Raw genomic sequence first — 23396 nt, 5'->3', positions numbered from 1 at the left:
TTTTTTATTTCTTCATTTGACAAAATAGCGACACTGAAGCCATTTCATTAATCGTCGTTTTGTACCTATTGTTCAATCGGCGTTGCGCGGATCTGTTATTCGGTTGGACCTAGAGCAAAAAACCAAAATTTTTTAAAACTATATAATATGCACTACAGAAGTACATATGGATATTTCGAAATATTGATTTTTATAAAAATGGCGAACATTTGAAAAAAAAGTGTCATTTTCGGCTTAAAAATTTCGTCAGAAAATGTTAAAAAAAAATAAAAATGTTTAACATATCGCAAAATCCGTATGTACTTCTGTAGATTATACAAATTAGAAGATTCTGTGTAAATTTCAAGTTAATTGGATGAACAGTTTCTGAGATTCGCGCAACGCCAACTTTGAAAATGTGGTTTCGAGAAAAACGCGTTTAAAGTTTTACTTTGCGATATTTCGTGTGTTTAGTAGACAAAATCAAATTTATCTTTACTCTGCAATGCCTGCGCCATACAGTTGTCCTTCTACGTTGAAGTTTACCTCATCTTTTTCTTTTCTGCTCGTTTTGGATAATTTTCGAGCGTCTTTAGCGTGAGATGACATTGCGCGCTCAGCAGCCTTCACGCGTCGGGCGTCCGCTTCGATGCAGAAAGTATACAAATTATGGCCAATAGTCAGGTTTAAAACTTGCATAATCTCCATAATACTCGTAAATCCATCATTGAATTTGCAAACAGCAATATCTGTCGCTATATCAAGAATTGTTTTACCGCTTGAAAATGTTTTTGGTGCTATTGACCATACAACAGCATTGAAGCTTTCGTTATTATTTTGTATAAAGCCTTCTAAGCAACGGTATAAAAGGTCGTCATTGCTTAAATCTTCGTAAATAGGTATTATGGCATTGAAAACTTCTTTATTAAGAGGCTCTTTATGTGTGTACTCTTCTAAATTATCAATGGCTCGTCTTTTAGAAATTCTGTTTTTCGTTCGGGTGGTACTACTTTTGGCACCTTTCTTATCAGAGAACACAACTTTCTTGCTTTCCATGATAAAATAAGCGGGAAATACTGTCGATATATGGCAATCTAAACCGCGGTCTAAACGGCGTCGTATAAACAACTATTCTAATGCTACCTGCGTAACGTACGGTTCCAAAAAGGAAGAGGTTATTTTCGGAGACTTATCATCATCTATATGTATAAAACCGAAGCTGTTAGTCGTCGACCTAGTCTTTTGTAAAGTATAAAAAACGAGATCGAGCTCAGGTACTTCGAATCGTTCCGAATCGCTCGACGCGCTCGATGGCGCTACAGACGCGCTTCACTAAAATGGCTCAAAACTTGTTTAAAAAATGCGAATTTTTAAATGTAACTTTAGGAGCTTATTTTTATAACTATAAACTATCATTTAAGGCAAAAAAAAAAATTTCGATTTTTTGAAGCCTCCAAGGTGGTGTAACCCCTTAAGCGTACGCGCGCGCCATACTTAAATAGTGTTGTCAATTTAGCAACCAACGTAAGCTTGCACACATAGGTAAATTGCTCTGGTTTCGGCGCAGCTACAGGGGGGGATCGTTATCTCAAAGTACTCAAAGTGTGGCAAATTGAATTTGGTGCCTGATAATTAATGCCCAATGCGCGCGAGAGATTTAACGGTTGTAGTATCGGTTTACTAAAGTTATTGCCATAAATTTACATTAGCCGCGAATTAATTTGTACTGCTTCGAAACTGCACTTAAAATGCTGGGCGCAACATAGTCTAGCTCCGGCGAGCGCGATTCAAATTGGACGTTTTCATTTGATGAACTCGAATATCCCTAAATTACGTTGGCAAACACGTCAAAAAGGATTTGTAATAATTTAAATTAAACAAACATTAAATTCTCGCCCACTATTTAACGTTAACCTTGTAATTTTGATTTTATTTATTCTCAAATACCATAAATCTTAATAATATAAATGTGTGTGTGTGTGTGTGTGTGTGTGTGTTTTTTTTTTATTGATTTTGATAGTTTAACTGATTGAACTAATTGAAAAAAAAGTAACTTTGATCGAACATTTATTGCATCAGCCGATAAACTCGTGATTTTTTTATGTCAAACATTTTGACGTAGATTTTCCGTTTCAGCTATACGATTTACGGCGTAATGAATTGGGAACAAGGGATGCGATTGTAGATTTTAAACGAGATAACGCCGGAGTTTGAAAACTCAGAAATTCCTCGAAGCGCGAGGTTTCTACGAAATTAAACAGGTGGTTTCACGGGGTTGCTCTCATGCTGAACACCTCGGCGCAGAATAATCAACTAGAGTTGCATCTAAACTGCAATTTACAAATCTCGCGTACGCACGTTTATACGCACAGAATCTGCATTTCAATTTCGAACCCATCAGGTTTCGAGGGAATGAATCTATGAAAGAGATATATATATTTATTTGTACACGGAGAGATTGTTCTTTTAAAATTTACCCTGAAAATTTTGTTAATCGTGGGACAACATAATATTTTGACAAATTTTACTGTACACTACAATAAATTTGTTGTAGTATATATTTAAAAAAAATAGTGAAAATCATATAAAATTCATCGAAATACTATGTTGTTCTACGATTAACATTTTCAGGGGAAATTTTAAAATAAAATTCTTTCCGTTTAGAATTCACAGAGAGATCCATTACCTCGTGTACTGGAATAAATAAAAAAAATTTTGTTTGAAACTCACTGATACGATACGCAATGGCGGTTGTTGTGACACTACAGTGGCTGGCAAACATGATTGATCTGGAACATAAAAATATAAAATCCAAATTATATCGCAGCTCGTTCACGAATAAATTAAAAATAAAAAAAATAATTATTGTGCGCAATCGAATTTTTTTATTCGTCCTTTTAAGTAAATTTTTATTAAAATAAATATAGTTTTTGCAAGAAAAAAATTCTTTAAAAACTTTGTTAAAGCTCTTATAAAATCTTAAATATAAAAATTATTTTCTTTAATTTTTTTTAAAATAGTTATTGATAAATCAAATGTAGGAGAACATAGATAATTTATATCGCAAATAACTACCAAGTGTTTTTAAATTAAACTGCCAAACTTAAAATATGAATTTAAAATCTCAAAATAAACAAAATTTTCATCTAAAAGTTTGCTGACAACCGCTTTGTTTAGGAGATATTAATTTCAAGTTACAGAACTATAAGAATGAATGATGTCGAAACAATCTAATAGGTTTATTTTCTTTATTGCTTTACAATAATCAAATGTATTCAAACATATTCAAACATATTCAAAATGATGGGCCTCCAATTCTGACAATAAAACAAATATTCCACCTATTGCACATGCACATACATATAGACATTGTGTGTCTGTAATTTCTTCGCACGTTTGTATTATTCTCAATTTTAATGATTGGAGATAATTAATTAATGGGCATTTTTACTTCAGAGCACCCCGTACAAGAACAATCAAAAGGTATTAAATTTGATACATATTTCGACATTATTCATTCCTATTCCATTAAGTTCTTTAGAAGTAATATTTCTTAAACGAAGCGAACAAATTTTTAGAAGAAAATTTTATTTGTTTTGAAGTCCTAAATTCATATTTTAAGTCTGACGGTTTAACCCGGGAGTACTCTGTATAAATAAGATATAGAATAAACAAAACAAGAAATTACTTATTTCTTGCTTTGACGTTTCGTTCAGCCTCTTTCTCCTTCTAATTAGATTTTGTTTTTACATTTTTAGATAGTCATATTTTACGCAATACTCGCGGAAACGTGATTAATTGCGATTGGCCGCGCACTAATTACCAAATACGATAATCGCGCGGCACTTTGTGCGGCACTCTCGGTATTAAACGTATGCTATTCCACAAAAAACACTATTACTATTAATATTAATAAACGATCGATTTATCGTGGTTTTCCGTTATTGGAATTATTCGATTTGTGAAATGAAATAGTCGTTGTCCTGACGTATTTACGCTAATCGCAGATGTTAATTAATCACACGACTTGATAAATCATTCGAAGCTCACAGAGTGAGCAATAAATTGTTCTAAAGAACGATCGTTCCGAGTAGTAATGCGACGATACACGGAGCGACTCACGTCACTATTTGCTCGACGAGAACCGCGTGTACACAATAGTGCGCTGTACGCCACAAAAAAAAAACAAACGAGCAACGAACGTGGAGTTTCGTAGGCCAAATTCGCCCCTCGTTGCTACCCGAATGTAATACGACGTGGATTTACCGAATATATCCTGTTTCTCAAGTTAATTTTATTAATTGTGATGTACCATTTTATCATTTTATTACTTTATATGCAATTTATTTCGTCCGTTATTAGCGACAATATATTAATATTACAAATTATTTAATCTTTTTTAATAAAAATTTTAATGATTAAATTATTTTATTTAAAAAGAATTTATTATCAAAAGTATCACATTTATTTAGAGAATGATGCATTTATCTGTGTTTTTGAGAAAAAATTTTAATAGGCTAATATGAGTACTTTTCCAAAAACAAAGACAAATACAGAGAGTCTAAATAAATATTATATTTGATAATTAATTCTTTTCGAATGAAGTAATTTGATCATTTGAATTTTCATTAGAAAGAATTAGAAAATAATTTTTAACGGTTAAAATTTGATCTTAATAGTCAGTTTGTCAATAGCAGTTAAAGAATAAAATCATTGATAAAAGTGATGAAAGTAGAAGTTTAGTATCTACCTATGAATATTAAAGTACCTGTAAATGGGCCAATAATGACGCACGTAATGCAAGATAATGATATTACAAAATATTTGCGCCAATTCGATTGGTGAAAACCAATCAAAAAGCGATTAAACTGATTGAATTAGCTACGAGTATGCATCGGATATTACGACGTGCCATCCTCTATGGGAGGGGGGGGGGAGGAGGCGGGGGGCTATATTCATTGATTATGACATGCTCGACCGTCGCTATATCTTGCCGTAAAAATCAGCATTTATCCCGATAAATGGATATTAAAAATTTCACAGCCAATTTAAGACATTAACTCCGTGAGCGCGCGGATCGTGTGCCCCGACCTAAATATCATCGATAAATTTTCTCTTCAACACGTATTTCCTACCCGACCGCCATTTCCTCCCGTCTCTCATTACGCCACGCTGTCAAGTCCACCAGGCAGTAATAAATTGCGCCTCGATACGAAATGAGCTTAATACGTATTGACCTAGCTAGCTTCTCTTCTTTCCGAACGGAACCCCTGCTTTTATTCGTTTCCGCTTTCATCGCCGCGCTTGTCGAGATACCGGAGGCCGTGTCATCGCAACCGGTGTGCTCTCCCTCCCGTCCGTGCGCCGCGCGGTCCGGTGATCGCGTATAGTTTCGGCGAACGGGCGTTTCACCGAAGGGAGTAAACGTTTCGGGAAGTACCGTTAAATGGTTTGACCCAATGCAATTGCGCAGGTTGGCAAGTTAACCGACTCCACCAAACTTACTTGTCCACCAGTGCTCTGGTGCCTATCGCCTTAGGGGACATACGCTGGACAAACTTGTCGGGATTGAAAGTTAAGGATGGTTATAGCAAAGTATAGCCGTTACCCTCATCTTACACGGTGGTCGCACAGTAAGTGGAGGACTATCCGAGATGATCACTGAGCGGTTTTATAAGTCGGGCGATGAGAATCTACGGAAACTTTTCCGAAGATTATGCTGTGAACGAAGATTAACTTCGATGAACGATTTTATCAACTTCTTCAAACGTGACTTGAAAGATCTAACTGCTAGTTTTCTTTTTATAATGTTATCATCGATTTATAAAAATCTTTTCGTCGTAGGTTTTTCTTATGTCAAATTAAAACCTGTATTCAGTAAAATTTTGTACTACTGGATATTTTACTGTCAACGTATTGAGTGCTCTTTAGAAATTGTTGTAGTAAATATATCTATTAGTTATATAAATTTTAGATTTCACACATTTTTTAAAATTTATTCTATATTCCATCCTTATAATGTCACTGAAGAGTCTGATATTTTTGCTAGATCATTTATGAAATATTAGTATCTTTTGATTTTTGAATCACCTCACATTTGATCGAGAGAAAGATACAATTAGCGCTTTTTTTACGTTTCTAATATATTTTTGTTATTTTAGTTATATTTTATTTTTCATCATTGTATGGATACCGTAACAAGAACATGTATAGGCATCTGCCGAACGTTAATGTAGAAGGATCAGTTTTTGTTGTATATCGTTACGTCAATTTTTCGTCGAGGTACAACGTTTTGAAAATTCGATACGTGCGCGTTTATAAAAGAAAGCCGCACGTATTTTTTTACACGTAACGCGACAGGTGTACTAAAAAAACAGGTGTGAAAACGGCTGATACAAGTGCTTTGAACACGATACGCTTTGGTTGGAGGAGAGAAACGCGTGCGCTATTCGATTCCTGGGTAAAAATCATGGGACGATATAATCGTCAATATCTCCGCACAAAGAAATCGTCGAGAGATGATTTTTATCTTGTTTAAAAGTTAAAACTCCATTACTTCTCATGAGTAAACAATTTATCATTTGTCGCAGACGACTAGTTTGCGAGATATCTTCTCGATTAATTACAAAAATAAATTAATTTCACTCGAATTCGATCTCCGTCGTAGACGTAATGTAGAAATCATTATATGTCTAAATTACAGTACCTCAATTCAGAAAAATTATGATAACTTGAAACAAATTGCATTGAAAAATGCATACTTTTGCATTTATCAAATGATCAAAATCAAGTACTATTTTACTTCTTTTTATTTTAAAAAAATCTGATTTTTCTGTTTGCTTTTATATAAATTAACGTTAATCGTACGTTAAAAACAGAATCTTGAAAAAAATATCATTAACAAGCATATTTAATATACAATATAATATATATGATTTTTTGTTACTTGAATTTTTTGGTCTAACTATTTGTTATTCATTTAGCATTCTTAATTTAAAAAGAGTAACAAATACATTTATTTTAATTGCCAAAAAGTTCAAAGCGCAATACGAAATATATTTAAATTTAACTATTATTACTATCTTTTTAAAATTATACGCAACAATTGTAATGTTATAAATACATACAGCAATACGATATAAAACAAAAGATTAATAAAATCGAATTTTTTTTCCCGTGATCACAACAATGTTTTAGCCAATTGAGTATAAAAATATTGTTGAATTTGAATAGGTATTGCAGCTTTGCATCAGAATACACACCCTACCTTCTCTACAAAAATATAGGAATAAATGCCAAACATTTTGCTTGGTATATGTAACGATTTAGAATGAGCGTAAAATTTCGCGATCATGTTTGTTAGTATTGCATCGGCTCCGGCATAAAGAAAGCAGAATAAGCCGAAAAAATAAACGAAACACAATCATCTGCACTCATACGCTTATACCTGTCTTATCCTGAATATAACATACAATTTTCTCTATTCCTTTGACATATAGATTGATAAACCCTCGCAATCCTCTTCCGGGTATCCGATTCACTTTTGTGTGGTTTCCCTATTGCTTTTCGGATCTTTAAAAAAAAAACGAAAATACCAACAACAGGTGAAATCGTAAGGAAAAAGAAAAAACTGAAATTTAAAAAAATATTTTAATAGATAGCATTTGACATACGAAATATCAAGAATTTTTTATGCATTCTTAGAATTTTATATAATGTTGTGGAACGATATTTTTATCCCTTCCAATAAAATATTTTAAAACTAACAACATTTTAAACATGTCTTAATATATTATAATAAAAATAATTTTTGCCAATGACGTTAACAGCGTTACATTTAAAAAAACACAATAAAATATCGTAAAAAATTTTCGCTACGAGATAATTTATTTCCACAGTCTACAAGATGTAGAATGCAAACATTACATTCGTGAATACTCGAATTCAAATTTCATATCATTTATTCAATATATTGAAGTGAAATCCAATAAATTTTGAGGATTGTATACACATTTACAGTACAATTATTTAGCTGTCGAACAACACAATTTATTTCGTAAATAACAGAAAATGTTAATTGTGAATTTGTTTATTATATCGCTGCAAATAATAATTATAACACGTAAACTTTTTGGAGAGAGAGAGAGAGAATTTATTGACTGGGGTATGTTTCACTTTTTAAGATTTTCAAATCATAATTACGATAATTAATTCACAATCAGTTTAAGCATTAAGTGTTTCTGTTTTCCGTGTAAACAGAATTCCATTTCTCATTCTCTCTTAAAACTGAATAGACTTCAATGAATTTTACAAAACGAGAGTCTCGGTAAGTAACACGCGAAGCCTTATAAAATCTTGTAGCGCGATAAGTCGTGAAATCGCGTGAGAATCTCACATAACAGCTGGGTATGTCCGCTCACCTTAACGTTCCTTTTATGCGTTTCACGTGCCAAAGGATTGCGGGATTTCCCCTAGTGACACGTAGGCCCTGATAGAGTTCTCACTCACCGTATCTTAGGTTTCGCGCTTTGAACTTATCGTGTGATTTTAAGCTATTTTCGTATCTCTATGTTTAGATGAATTTAAATGATAAACTTAATAAACAGAATTTTTTTTTTCTAAACATATCATCTGTAAGTTATTTGTATGGATTAATTTAAATGATATGATAATTTAAATGAACTTAATAAACAGAATTATATTTTTATAAACACATCATCTGTAAGTTATTTGTATCGTAAGTTACTTAAGATTATTGACAGTTTGCTAACACTTTTAACATTATTTCTGTTTCAGGTATGTATTGAGGGAAAATGCGAGCGTTGTCGGCCGGCCATTGTTCAATTTGCGCGTGAGTAAATCGTGAACTCGAACATCTTATGGGAATTCTGTCATTTTATCCCCGCCGAGATAATCTACACGGGATCCCTTATTGTCCGCGCCCTATTTCATTTTATCCGCACTTTTGTTATCTTCGCATTGTCTTGCGCTACATACTTCGGCCTTCCATTCGATGTTTGGGTTCGATAATAAGTCAGAGAGAGAGAGAGAGAGAGAGAGAGAAAGCGCGAGCGGAATATAATGAAAGAATATATACAAGCTCAAGTCGCCGTGATGTCTGCGAGGAAAAAGCTGCGCTGTCATATTCTCTCTTCTCCCCTCCCCCTCAGTCCTTTCTCTCCTGTGTAAGGATAAAAGGGATCGCATCTCCATTGATGATTTGTGTGCGTTTCTATCTCGGTAAAAGCCGAACGGAACATAATCTTCGCTACGAGAGCGAGAAGAGCTACCGGGCCGCTCTTCTAAACGATGACGTTTCTTATACAACACTTTATCGCGAGGATGCACTTCACAATACCGTTTCTGCTTCCCCGTAAGATGTATCATGTTCGCAACAATCAATCCAGTGCCTTCCATCCACAGGTAGCTTTGCCGTAACGAATGAGGAAGTTTAATGACGATGCTATTACGTCAAGTGCCTTTAATAACGTTTCGAAGGAGACTATTCCCTAGTCGTACTTCGCGTACTAATTCCGGTACGAAACTACCGGCGGGACTGAAGCTACTACACCTCGGCGCGATTACCTTCCCGGAGAAACAGGGAAAAATACTCTCGAGCAGTTCTTTCGTTATATTTGTCACGAGTTGCAGGGAAGTACACGCTCCGCACGAAGTTTCGCCTTTTTATCGATAGAACTTAACTTGTCGCGCGATTTTCATATTCTTTTTTTGCCATTCTGCGCCAGTTTGCGTTGTTCAGGCTATTGTCGCGACTTTTTATTGCAGTCATGCTCACCCGCCCTCTCACGTTCTCACACAAAGAATATTACATTTAATTCTGCAATTACGTGCATTATCATAAAAACTACATTCAATTAAAATGTTGATTAAAAGATTGAATATAATGTAAACGCTTAATACAATTGTATTATTCTACCGTCTCATGAAATCGGATAAACTAGAAATAACATATAAATATCGTGAAACAATGAATGGAAAATCGATGATAACACTTGGCTAAAAAATCCCCGTTTTATTGCATTTATTGGTTAACCTATCATTTCTTTGTTAGCAGTAAAACAGATTGATTGTATTTCGCGAGTTTTTGAATCGTCAGTTAACGGACTTTATTCTGGTAGCTCCCTCCTCTCTCCCTCACCTCTCCGGACGTAACTGCCGGTGAGAATATAGATACTTTATGATGTGTTAATAGAAGAGCGAAACGATAACTTCCATCTCCCATTTTCCCCCATCCCCCTCCCCCTCCTTCCCGCGCCAAGCTTTCTCTCAACGATGCGAATTCCTATTGTAACATATCGGAGATGTATTAAAGATAAGAACTTGAGGATCACGTTGAGAATGCTTAATGCGACAGCTTTCCGTACGTGCGGTTTGCCTAATCGATATTTGCACCAACACCAACTAATCAAGATATACCATTGACGACAGACGTAAAACGCGTATATATCTCGCCCCGAAACGCGCAAACACGGTCTCGTGTTTGGACCTTTCCAAACGACCGCATCCATTATACGCCGCAATACACAATCGCGCGCGCTGCAACATATATATGCAGGATGCTCGGATAACCCATTTTCGCGCGCGCGCACCGCGACCAGAAATGACCGGCTGGAGAAATCGTTATCATCGGATATTGCATTCGCGTCTCAAAGGAGAGAATCGCGGTAGCAATAGTTCCCGACTCGTCCATCTGGCCCATCGGCTCCCATATTCTCTCGCAATCGAGTTCCCGAGTCTCGTGCTGTCACCGCGGTCAGGTCTCTCGCCGCGCCGTGACCGCGACGTGCATTGTATAACGAACGGGACGCACGTTTCACCTGCAGAAGAAGAAAGTGCATAATAAATCTTCCGACCTTTCCGCCGAGCATCCGACGGTACCGCGCGGGCTTCTCGACACTGTGTGAGAGTCCGCGGAAAATGAGATTTCCCCACGGCGCGCGCGATACGCGATGCGTCGCGGCGCCTCTCTCGCGCTTTCAAAATTTAAAGGCTGCGAGGAGCCTCTCCGCTTCGGGGTGGGAGGGAGGAAGGATGGGAGGGAGAGGGGGTGCGGTCGGATGGTAAGCACGAAGGGACACCTTCAGCACCGAGGCGAAGAGTCGGACAAGGAAAATCAGTTTGCGCTTAACGAAGAGAGCTCGACGGGCACAACCCGTGGCATCTCGGAGGCGAACTGTTGTTAGCTCTACGGCCGTCTTCCCTATTGTCACACGCAAAGAAAGACGCTCCTTTCCGCGTCCTCTGCAAATATACCTATGCTCCGTGTTTATGCGTCCGTTCGCGTCTCTCTCTCTATCTCTCTCTTTCTCTCTCTCCCGTTATTTTCTCGTGCTTATCTTAATGGTGCCCGACACAATGTGTGCTTTCGCTGTGGTTGGAAACTTTGATATTGCTTCAATTCCCTCTGGTTTCAGTCTATAATTTACTTAGTTGTATATAAAAAGTAATATGTAATGTTTTTAGTTATCTTAACAATTTTAACGTTACGGCTATATCATGTTTACTCCGAGGCAATAAAAATAAAAAAATATTTGCTTCTGGTGAATTAATGTTTTAAATTTTTACTATGAAAAAAGTATTATGGCTGCTGCTATTATTTTTACCGATTGACGTTTCAATAAAATACTTGCCATTTGTATGGAAATGGAATAATGTGATACGCACAACTGAATCTGCATGAGAACATTTTAATAGAATGTCTAGTCTAAATTTATATATGGTTTTATCATTTTGATTGAAAAATTCAGTCGCGGCTGTTATCAGGCGTTGCAATCGTAATACAGAAAATGGCGTCTGAGCGAGAAAGAGAAGAGAAATAATAGACGTGCTCGATAGTGGCTATACTTTTCAAGTGAGAGTAAATATCTTGATTTAATATTACTTCGCGACGACGTTGGGAAAGAGGGAGGGTGGCTGTCGATTCCTTCCTCTTAGCAGAGAGAGAGAGAGAGGAGTTTACGCATTAGTAACAGAACGTCTCGCGCCATTCGTCTTGGTATCTGTCCCCAAAAAGGACAAGAGCTCGAATAGAAAGGGAGATGTATCGTTTCCATTTCAAGGTATGTCGATGCTGGTTTCTAATTTGTTAAGGTGTACACTTTTTATCTCTAAGATCCTGTGTGTTTCTTCTATCCCCTATTTTTATTTCGTCGAGATAATAAAAAAAGAATTGATTATAAAGAGATTGAAGAGAGCGTCTCACAGTACGTACAAATTTAATTAAACGTCTAATGTTCAAAATGTAAAATGTACAGATCTTTTTTTCCGTGCGTTACGCTCGTGTTCCTTACTGTTCGTAACTCATCTCCATTTTTTTGCTCTTATTTCTTTTAAACAAAACATTTGCAGCAGCAGTGCATTTAATTGTTAATAGCGCGGGAGGAGAGAATTCTTCTAAAATAAATCTGAATATTTTTTACATTATAAGAACATGTTTCTCCAAATCTTTTAATAAGAATATTCTTGTATTTTGTCTGTTATCTCAAAACTGAGATATCTCTCTTGCTGTATACTCGCATAGTATGGCGTCTAATCGTATCTTTCATGTAACAACCTGTGAGGTTGCTTGCTTTTGTTTAATGAACGTAATGCGGATTATATTGGCTTTGTCTAACGAATGTAATGCGGATTTCCTGCTTGCCAAGAAGATCTCTCACTCTCTATCTTACACCGGTAGTTCAATTTCGCTTTGATCGTATTTGCGTACTTGATTGTATATTCATTCGATTGCGAGAAACCGCCGCAATAGAGATTTATATAAATAACGATAGAGATGCACAATATACGTAGAAGCATGTATAATGGCATATATAAAAATCTGATGTGTAGACTTGCTTACTGTTCATTTTCAAATGACATTAAAGATCAATATCTTTTCCTTCGTAAAAAATTATTTACATACGTCTTAATATTTACATATTTATATTTAGTTTATGTATAATTGTTTATTCTAATTTGATCGTACATGCCGCAACACCGCGCAAACTTTAATAAAATATCCATATTTGATGTCACTCTGTGCAGCTTATATTTATTCATAATACATTTAGGTTTAACACAACCATGCAAATTGTTTAATGAAGTTTATATTCAAGTATTGTCCGTTGCATATTAATTTATATTGTTTGTATGTAGTCAAACACAATGAAATTGCTTTTTATATGGCAGAGCAATCTCGAAAATAATCTTTCTAACTTTTGATCAACTTATTGCACTCCCTTAATCATTTCTCAATTCGCTATAATACGAAATTACACGTTGGCATATATGTATAACATATATCATTTTAATTTGGTGCAATAGAGTCACTCTAGTGGATATATCTAATCATTCGCCATTGTGCATTGTTCTTAAGTTCTTTCAGCGCGTTAGTACGGCGGGTAAATTTACAATGTGGGGCGCGGCAATTGCATAAAGCTACGGTTAAGCTAAAACGGGGTACACTTTCGCAAGTGGGGAAATTTATAATCTAAGTCCCGCCATATATTAGGCGAAGTTACTCCAAGTCGTAAACGTCGGAATATATCAATAGCCGAGCGATCCGTGTGCGTGTGGTCGCGCACGCGCGCGTAAAGATGCATTTTGCATGCATATATATATATATATATATATACATATATATATGCATATACATATGTTTGATCAAACGTCCCTCCTGGAGCTGCAGCGACATCCATCGCGCAGTTATCGGTGAAATCATTTTAGTCTCTCTAACTCCGTTACGCCCTTCGGCGAATTATCTTTGATGCACATACTTGACGGATTAAAGAAAATTGATAGAAACATTAATTACGCTTTCATTTGCCAACATTTTTTTTTTCATTGTACAAAAATTCTTGATGCAATTTCATAACAAAAATTCTTATTTTAACGTATCAATTTTAATGACAAGTGACAACACGCTGCACTTCTTATCGTTAATTAACGAAATTACCTCATAAAATTTGTCATTGATTAGAAACCGATTGCAAACGATTTCATCAATTCAGATTATGTGCGGAACATCCAATAGGTCGAATATTTATTCGATCATTCTGTGTGTATTTTAAATTTGTGCTAGATATTTTTTATCTTTATTTTGAATAATTGATAAAAATAAAAGAGTAATTTATAACTGAAGATATTTTAAGAGGATAAAAACGCAACGGTTTTTTCAAGATATTTTTTTGTAACATTATTATCTCCGATAATGAATTATTTTCACAGATTCAACGATAGTAAAGAGTACAGGTATATATTACAATTGTGTAGCGCGCCGTATATTTATACGTGCTGTTTTCTATCGATTTGGCTCGCGTAAGCTTTTGTTCTCGTAATTAACTACCCTTTCATTCGGTGCACCGTTTCAACCGACAAACCGGCAACATTTGTCGTTACAATGTGATACTAAAACTTATATTCGCGCGCGCGCTCGTATTTCGCTATCGATCCGCGTATCGCGCGGTACATCCTGAAAAACCATTTCAAGTGCGAGCTACATGCATTTCAGCGACATACTGCGCGCCTCCAACAAATCTCCATGTCCGACACGACGAAGAAACTTTCATTCCTATTGGTTCGGAGGAAGCAGTGTCGAATGAAAGAGGAATTGAATCTGAATTCATGCCGCGGGATACAATATGCTGTTCGTAAAGATGGGGCGCCTCTATCCCCGAGAAAAGAATTTTGCGACGAGTTTTACGTGCCTGCCTCAAACAGCGTTTGATAGGGAAAAAACGGGATAAAACGGAAAAGGCTGTCTACTAGATATGAATGTACGCTTCCCCATAAGACTGGCTTATATTGAAATCAAATATGTATATCATGCGATAGCGTTGTACCGAACGTGCACGACGCATGGAAGATATTAATGCTTATATAGGTGATTGAAGAAGTTAACACTTTTAACAGAAAGTTATAACTGCGTAATGGGTTCGCCTCTGCGTGAAATTGATTTTCCATTATATTGCAAAATGTCCGCGCGCGACGCGATAAAGTTCGCAACTGCATAAGGTTCAGTTGGTACCTTGAGTAATTAGACGGCAGAAGATCGGCTAAACACACGCTCATATGAATTTCATATCGTACCGCGGAAGAAAGTTACAGCTACATATATCGTGGTGGAAATATGGAGCAATTAGTGGAAGATGTTATAGGCGAGCGTGGCGGGACCTTATCTGCCCCTAACAGGCACCAATTATCGACTTAGCGAGGAGAGCGCTGACCAACAGTTTACCTGTGATTACGACGGTTTAGCATAGTTATCAGATTCAAGAAGACATCGTCGTGCGCGACAAGTGCGACACCGCATCCGTCTTCATCCGCAAAACTTGCATTTTGAAATGACAGTCTTGAAGTTTGAAAATAGGATTCAGGTAAATTTTCAAATCGTAATTCAAATAAAACAACTGTGTCACACACATTCAGACACGCACGTAAATGCAGTATTTTCTAGATAAACCATACTCGAAGATTTTTCTCTTCAAATTGCGTTATTGAATGAACATAAAGCAACCGACGTATTGTTTAATAATGTTACATTTCTCGCTGTCTCCGTGCAAACGCAAGGCGATAGAGAACAACCTAAATAGTACAAGTCGTGACCATTTGCAGATAACGTCGAGTCATTTTTAACCCATTCTGAGAGTAAACGTACTCATTGTTCCCTTCGTGTTTAAAGGTAAAGAAATCTTTTGGTGATTACGAGGGAAAAGTTGGCGAAACTAAATGACTAAATGGTTGTGGTAAAATTGTTTCTCAGTTATGTTCTCTTCCTCCCATTCTCCTCGCTCTCCTCCTCTCTTTCTCTTTCTCTCGCTGTCGGGTCATTCTCAAAATTGCTTTTCTATGAGTGAGGGACGAGTGTTGGCCATGTGACGCGATTCCCGCGGGTGTATCGCCTCCTCCGAAGGTGGTGGTTCTTCAACCACTTATCACCACGCGCGATAGACCGCAACCGTTAATTCCGCGACTTCTCCGGCGCGACTCTCCGAACTTTATTAAAGCCAATTAAACCGGCGACACGAACTTGGCGCGAACAGTTGCGCCGATGGTATGTACCGTAAATGCAAACTCACAATTTGTCGACCCGGCGCACCTAATCTCGCGGGATATCCGTCGTAACTTCACCGTTCATGATGCACGAAGCCGGTCGGCGCTTGCGAAAGTTCGTTAAGGATATATGGGCCACTTACTTATACTGCTGCTACGACGGCTTGACAAAAGCTTGAGGGGCGAACGTTCCAACTGTTTCCGCTTGATTGGAAAGAGTGGTGCTATATTTCCATTTATATACAGTATGCAGTTAAAAGTAAGTTCAGTAACTACTGAAGAGTATTATAAAGAATTATACATATTTATAATTATATTGTAATTTAGATCCCTTGATAAATAATGATAAATATAATAGATGATATAAAATTGTTTTAATAGAAAGTATGATGCAATCTTCAATGTGTGATACACATATGATTTTAGTAATTTAAATATGTAACTGGTTTGCCATAATAATATTCAAGATAAAACATTGCGAAAAAAATGGATTGTTAAACAATGCAAATTGATATTTCGAAAAACAAAAAGCTAATGGATATAATTAAATTAAAAGTTAATTTATTCATCGGATAACTCCTGAATTGCATAAGTAGAAAAAGTCGAAAATAGGTCAGACAATTGTAAGTAATAAAAGAAAAGAAAGGAAATATAAAAATTCTGTGAAAAAGAAAAATACGTCTGTTTAAAAAAATTCTATAGGAATTGCGATAGAGAAATCAATAAAGAATATAAGGGAAAATGGGACAAGTGAACAAAAAGAGAATAAGCGATCTCTCGAGCTACAGAATGGAGATTTTGGAATAAAAGCGAACCATTGTACTGCGATGCAGTAGCGCAAATCATAGACGATCGTCGAAAACTCGAAACCCCGTTCGTAATAGGAGCGCAATTCGCAAGCCAGACATGTATAAGATTTCACTCGGATTACGATTTCGATCCCGCGGACTAACGAATCCAAGCGGAGGGACGCATGAACCGAACGGTCTGTGCTTCAGTCATAAATCCAATTCAATACTGGATGTATCCGATTTATTTTCATCTTGCGTTAATTCTAATTGTTGCATAATCGCTTCGTGAAATATTTTTGTCCTCTTCTCTCGCGAGCCCGCGTCTTTATATTGCCAGCTGTCAACCGAGAATAAGCCGCCCTTTTTGCGAGCATTTCGTAAAGAAACGCCGGAAGACGGCATTAAGGACATCTTGAGCGATCGCTGGCCGGACAGACGCACGAGCGCATTCATCCGCTTGAATATCCAACCTAACCGTGCCTGGCGTAAAAATCGCCGCTGGCGTTATGCCGGGTCAACGGCGCGAGGCGAGAGATACGCGATGAAGGAGCGCGAGGCGTGTGCGGCGCGCGCGGACGACACGAGAAATAAAGAATAGAATGCGATAAAAGAACGCGATAGAGGACGGACAAGAGTCCGGGGCGGAGGGGAACGGCGAAAGGAACGAAAGAAGCGTAAGAAGCGGGATGACGAAGAATAAGACCCGAAGTACAGCGTTGGTCGGTAGTATGGCCGGGGTGAAACGGCGAATAGCGCCTCGTGAGCGTGGGCGACCGAGGGGAGGCGAGGGGGAGAGAGAGAGAGAGAGAGAGAGAGAGAGAGAGAGAGAGAGAGAGAGAGAGAGAGAGAGGGTCGAAGGGGTGAGTGTTCGCACGAAGGGGAGGGGGAGGGAGAGCGAGAGAGAGCTGGTGGATTTTGCAAGAGCGTCGCGCGAAGGGGCCGGGGGTGGCGCCGCGGGCCGCGCCGTCGCCCAGCATCCCTCGTTTCCACCCGCCCACTCTTGTAAAGGCGCACCCTCACGCCGAGAGTATCTGGTAGTCATACGCTGGCCCGTTGCGAGCCCGCTGGATGTAGCTGCGGCTGTTCTCGCTTTCAGTGCGTTGCGTCCACGTTTGTGTGCGTTTAACACGCAGTGACGACCGCGTGTACCGATCCGATCGAAGTGCGTGAGGAGCCCTGATGACACGGATCTCGTCGATCTAGTTTCTCGCCGTCGCTCTCGATCGACGTTTGCTCGTTGTAAAACGAAAGCGAAGAGGTGCGAAAAGAGCTCGTCGTGGATTTTCGCGATTGTTTTCTTCGAAGACAGGTTCGAGCACGCATCCTTGTATTCTTGGCTTGGATTAACGTAGTACAGTTGAAGTGATAGGCGTCAAGGGATGCGCTTTACGCTTAGTGTCTCGGTGTAACTCAACGCTGACATATCCGGCGGGTTTGCTCACATGGCCCGTGTTTTGTTTCTGTGATTATCTCGCCGTGGCTCCCTCTCGGCCGCTTCCGCTCGCGGCAACGAGCTGCCATCGTGTCTAAAGCGCGCGCTTCGGCGACCTCGTGTGCGAGGCCAGCCAGCGTGCACGACGCGACGCGACGCGACGAGAAGACACGGCCGGGTTAAAAGCCCGTGGAACATCCTGCTGACGCGGGATGCTCGGACAACGGCGGTGCCGTCAGTGAGATGCTTGCCGACAGACGTGGCCGTAGTAGCTGTAGGATCATTGACACGGTCCCCGAACCCCCTGATCAACGACCTGGCTGTCATTTACAGCGGGAACGCGTTAACGTCTCGCGTCTCGAGCGACCCTCGTTCGGATGAAATCGTGTGATTGACATTATCCCCCCCGAATAGTCGAGCCGTTGGTAGTAGTATCGAGAATTCCGCGCGCGCCTCGTTCTATTGCGTTCTCTCGCATCATTCTCCCTCTGTCTCAGCCACCCTCTCGCCTCACGAGAGCGAATATCCGCAAAACGGAAATGCAACGTCATTGACGGCGTTAAACCGACCGGCGTTCTCCGTTAGACGCGTAAAGTGCATTTAACGGCTCCATGATCGACTGACGTGAGTCGTCTTGTGTGAGGGGATAGAAAGAAGTAGTAGAAGTAGTAGTTGGCAGAAAGAGCGAGAGACTTTGCCGTTTTACGTTTCTTACTGAGGCTCCTCTCGAGACGCGCAAAAACTTTTACGGCAATTGAGCGGAGAAATGGATACGTTCTTGATTATCGGCATCTGCTTCTTCTGCTATGAGATGTGCGATTTGATCAGGCGGTATACCGGCCCCCCGCAAGCGATACAGACGCACTGCCCGGCGGAAACGGCCACCAAGGCGCTGCCCCCGCAGAAGATATATTCGATCTCCCGCAAGATTCAAGGACCTCGCGCCTGTTGCCCGCAATAGATCGCGCGCTTGATGCCGATACGGATAATTCTATCCGGAATCGTGTAACATCCGTTACAACGTGGGGAAAGCGAGCCGCTTTGTGCAAGCTGCTACGGCGGACGTGCAGGATCTTCGCTGAACCTCAAACGGATATAGAACCTCGGTCGGGCCGACCCATGGGAGGGGGGGAGCAAATGGATGGCCGCACGAGATGGATTTACAGTTCCGCGCAGTGATAACAGACGCCCGTCTCGGAGATTCATGATGTTTACGGAGGCTCGAGGTAGCGGCGCGATCGATAATGATTTGTCAGCTGTTACGCCACCTGGAACGTGGACCAGCGGATCGACCAGTTCTTAGGTGACGAGCTCGTAGACCAGAAAACGGCGATTCCGATTCGCGATTCGTGTCGGTAAACGTGTCCACTTCATTCATAAATGTTTCGAGCGAGATAAGACGCGCGAGTTGCGAATCGATATAAAGGCACAAACGGATAGGATCCGTTCTCGGGCTGTTTCGCCTGTGAACGACAAAACGACTCGCTGACGGGGAGCTTGCTGGAGCCGTTGCCAATATTGTTCGGTATTCGGCGGATATGTGCGGCGGTATCGGCGATCGCGCTCGATTTGTTTGCGGATATACAAAATCGACGGTGGCGAGTTCACTCGAGCGGTTCACTAGTCGCTGAAAAGCGCGTACGGTGCCCGTCGTCGCGTAACGATGGAAAGCGAGGATCGTTGTTAGGCTTTTGAGGGACTCGGTAAGTGATATCGATTGAGACGTCGCCGGCCGATAGCACGCCACGGGAGTGAGGGAAAAGCAAACACGCTTGACGAACTCTTCTCGGTATACGTGCCTGTGGATGCAAACTTTAGCGTTGGCCGCCGAATGTCGTCGATGCGACCGCATCGAGTCCGCGTCGTATAAACAAGTAGTGAAGTTTCTTTTGTGCGCGCCAGCGTTTAAATTCGGCGCGGTCGTGAATAGCGATGCATCATTCCTCGAGACGTAACTCGCGCCGTGCCGGCACGTCCGAAGGGAGACGAAGAGGAACAGTAACATCGTTTGTACATCGCGATTGTATATGTTCACTGCCCGTAACTCAATCTTAACGCCCGCGATCGTATCGAAAAGTTTTCTGCAGGCAACCTCGTGCGGTTGGTTTGCAGCGGCTACGTCACGACGCAAAAAAAAAAATGTTTCGAGATCAGGAGAGAAGAGGGAAGGTTTGACATCTCGAAGTGCGTTAACAAGGAGAACTATAGACTGCAGCGTTATTTATATATTTCGCAGCTTACTTGCAAAGGTCCAATTTATCTTTAATGGAAAAAAACCATGTTAAATAAATAAAATAAGTGAAATATGCTCACATATGGCTGCGTTGCCATCAGCGGAATTTCTTTCCGGAACAGAAATGCTACTCGCAACGTTTTTCAGTTGCACGCTTAGCAAAAGGAAAGATACAGCAACATCGAGTAAAAGCAGAACCGTGAATTAAACTTCTGCGATGTGCTTCCCGATGCCGTATAATGTGATTCACGATGCGTGCATCAAAACGCTTTCCGATTGATTGCGAGTGTGTTTCTGATCAACCAAAGTGGGACTTCCCCGTGCCGGAAGATTTAGCGCGAGAGAACGCGAGGCGAGATTCGTTCATCAACGACGAAGGAAGGGGAGGGTGCCATGACTAATGTTCGATACCAGCCACCAAGTTCGGTGCTCCGACGCTACGACTACGCTCTCGCGACCCCTTTCTGGCCGATAACCCGAGAGAGATCGAAACGAGAAGGCAACGAAAATTAGAAGAGATGGACTCGCTCGAGCGCTTAATGAGCTCTCGTTCCCACCACCCGGCTCTCACGGCGGCCACGCGATCGCAGAATGCCTTTGTACAGGCCAACCTCTGCTCCGTGATAGGCCGCAAAGGGCGACACCTCAACGGAACCTTTTGTTTAACCGGGGACACGATGGAGGGCATCATACAGTGCCTGGTCTTCCTCAAAGCTTTCTCGGTAAGCGATCCTGTGCCTCTCCGAATGCTCGCGCATTCGCTCGTATCGCGTTCAGTCAGAATCCTTGATTTAACCTTTTATACGATAAGATATCTATCTTAAAAAATTCTCTTTCTCCTGATACTTCGTCACTTTTTGTGATTTGTATATTAGATTCTTAGAATAACACCTGATATATAAAACATATACGTTTTTGACGTAAAAAAAAAAGAGAAGAGAATATAACGAGTTGAAATACTTACATCTATGAAATATGGGAGTAGGATATTAAAATGATATATGCGATATGCTGATTATCTTTTAACCGGCACCGGGTTATGTAAGAATGAATGACCGACCGCTTAAAATGGCTGGCGTAAAAACGACGCTTCTCTTGAAGCTGATACTGAGGACAATGAGTTATTCCGGCAGTTAATTCCCGTATGTTATCTCGCGTTAGGCGCGTTTAAAGAACACCCGACGTATTACGTACCATTTGTCGCGCGCCGAGAGAGATTTAGGTATCCTTATCACGTGTCGCCACTGTTAACTGGCAATTAAGACTTTTTTTTTCCACTTGCTAATCTCTTTCTTCTTTTGCTTCGGATTTGCCTTTGTTCCCGCGCGCGTCTGCGCTGCACTTAGGAGATTGCTTTCTTTTTAGTCTAGTAAATCGAGGCGCACTTTGCAGTCCATTTCATTTTCCATATGCGACTGCGGCAACATGATTACGCGGACTCGCTGCGCCGTTTATGCAAGCGTGCCCGCGAGAATGTCTCGCTAAAGAGCGAGGATATTTCGGAAGTTGTTGCGACGCGATTCGATCTTCATCTCGCTGAAACGAGGGGACAATAATGATCCAATTACATTAATAAAGTACCGTATAAGTATTTCACCTGATAGAGAGTACTAAAGTAATTCGATCGACCGTGTTTTCCGTAATTTAAGCGTTCATTTCATTACCGCGATTCATTATTACATCGACCGGGCCGCTACCGTATTGCATCCGCGAGATGTATAGCACGCACTTTCGGATTGATTTAATTATCATTACGGAAATTTTCCGCGTTCAGTCACAAATGCGTATCTTGGGATCTCAAAGCAGCGATTGTTGAAGTGCTGTTTTAAGTTTACACGTATGTACTGTGTATAGCGATGCACAAAATCTACGCGCGGAATATTCACCGCCGCGAGAGAAAGCGGACAAGTTCTCACTTAATTGATACATTTTAAAATAATGAGGCGCTTTACATGAACTCCCGTCTTGAAGGAAGAAATAGATGGAGATGTACTGAATCTCGATTATCAATAATGAGAATTCGACACCGTACTAATTATCTTGAAGTGTATCGTTATTATAATTGTAAATTGAGAACAGAGCTTTCGACAGATAGACTACAGATAGAATTTGCATTAGCTCAATCTCTATTAAGGAAAAAGTAATGTAAAAGAAAAACTTCTGTCTGTGCTATCATTGATATTTAAGTAACATGTTCAAACAGAAAATTATGGTCGAAGTTAAGTCGAATATACGCCGTATATTTTCCCTGTGTAAAGTAAATGTTTCGCTATGTAAGTCATCCATTTCTTTAATCAGCAAGCAACTTCTACATTTATTTCTTTTACTTGTTTAAAAGAACAAGCCTTGTCGCTTTAACGAGGAGAAATGTAGAAGAGCATAACAAACGAACGGAAACATTACGCAAAACAATTTTTATATTTCAAACTATAAACATTTATTCTTGGAAATGTAATTAAAAGATAAACAAAATTATGTATGCGAAGTAAATAAATACAATAAATTAAAGCATTCATAAAAATGCTGAAAATAGCAGTTATTTCGTGAAAATAAATTTGCTTTTTTTGGGGAAAATTGACTTCAAATTCATTTTCTATGCCTCTTATAGAATTAATTTTTTTTTTAATTGATTTGTTGATAGATGTTTTATTCAAAAAGCTTCGGTCAGAATATTTATGTCACGCTCTATGTTGCTGATCGTTAACTGACGTTATAAATTTTTCAACGCACATTACGAGTCAACGTTAGGATGAAGCGGTTCCCACCGAATCGATCTCGATATCGCCTTTCTGCTATGATTTTCACCTCAAAAGCAAGCCTCGATAGCATTGAAAGACGAGCATGCACTTTCTTGAAGCAATAAAGCCCCGATGTTGTTTTCAAGTTGCGCATCGATACCCGGGGCAAAAAG

The 23396-nt window shown here is 39.5% G+C and overlaps 2 protein-coding genes across 2 annotated transcripts in view; one reads left to right on the top strand and one right to left on the bottom strand.

Annotated features, from left to right (window-relative positions):
- LOC105453648 (neurobeachin) overlaps positions 1-23396 on the top strand; it is a 307877-nt gene that overhangs the window by 102230 nt on the left and 182251 nt on the right. The window lies entirely within an intron of this gene.
- On the bottom strand, positions 161-1390 carry LOC105453644. Its single transcript, XM_011695778.1, has one exon. The coding sequence runs from the start codon at positions 1033-1035 to the stop codon at positions 475-477; it is 561 nt and encodes a 186-aa protein (XP_011694080.1). The 5' UTR covers positions 1036-1390; the 3' UTR covers positions 161-474.

The sequence above is a fragment of the Wasmannia auropunctata genome, unplaced genomic scaffold (genome assembly GCF_000956235.1).
Source record: "Wasmannia auropunctata unplaced genomic scaffold, wasmannia.A_1.0 LD335996.1, whole genome shotgun sequence".
Lineage (NCBI taxonomy): Eukaryota > Metazoa > Arthropoda > Insecta > Hymenoptera > Formicidae > Wasmannia > Wasmannia auropunctata.
This window is presented reverse-complemented; position numbering and strand designations above follow the sequence as displayed.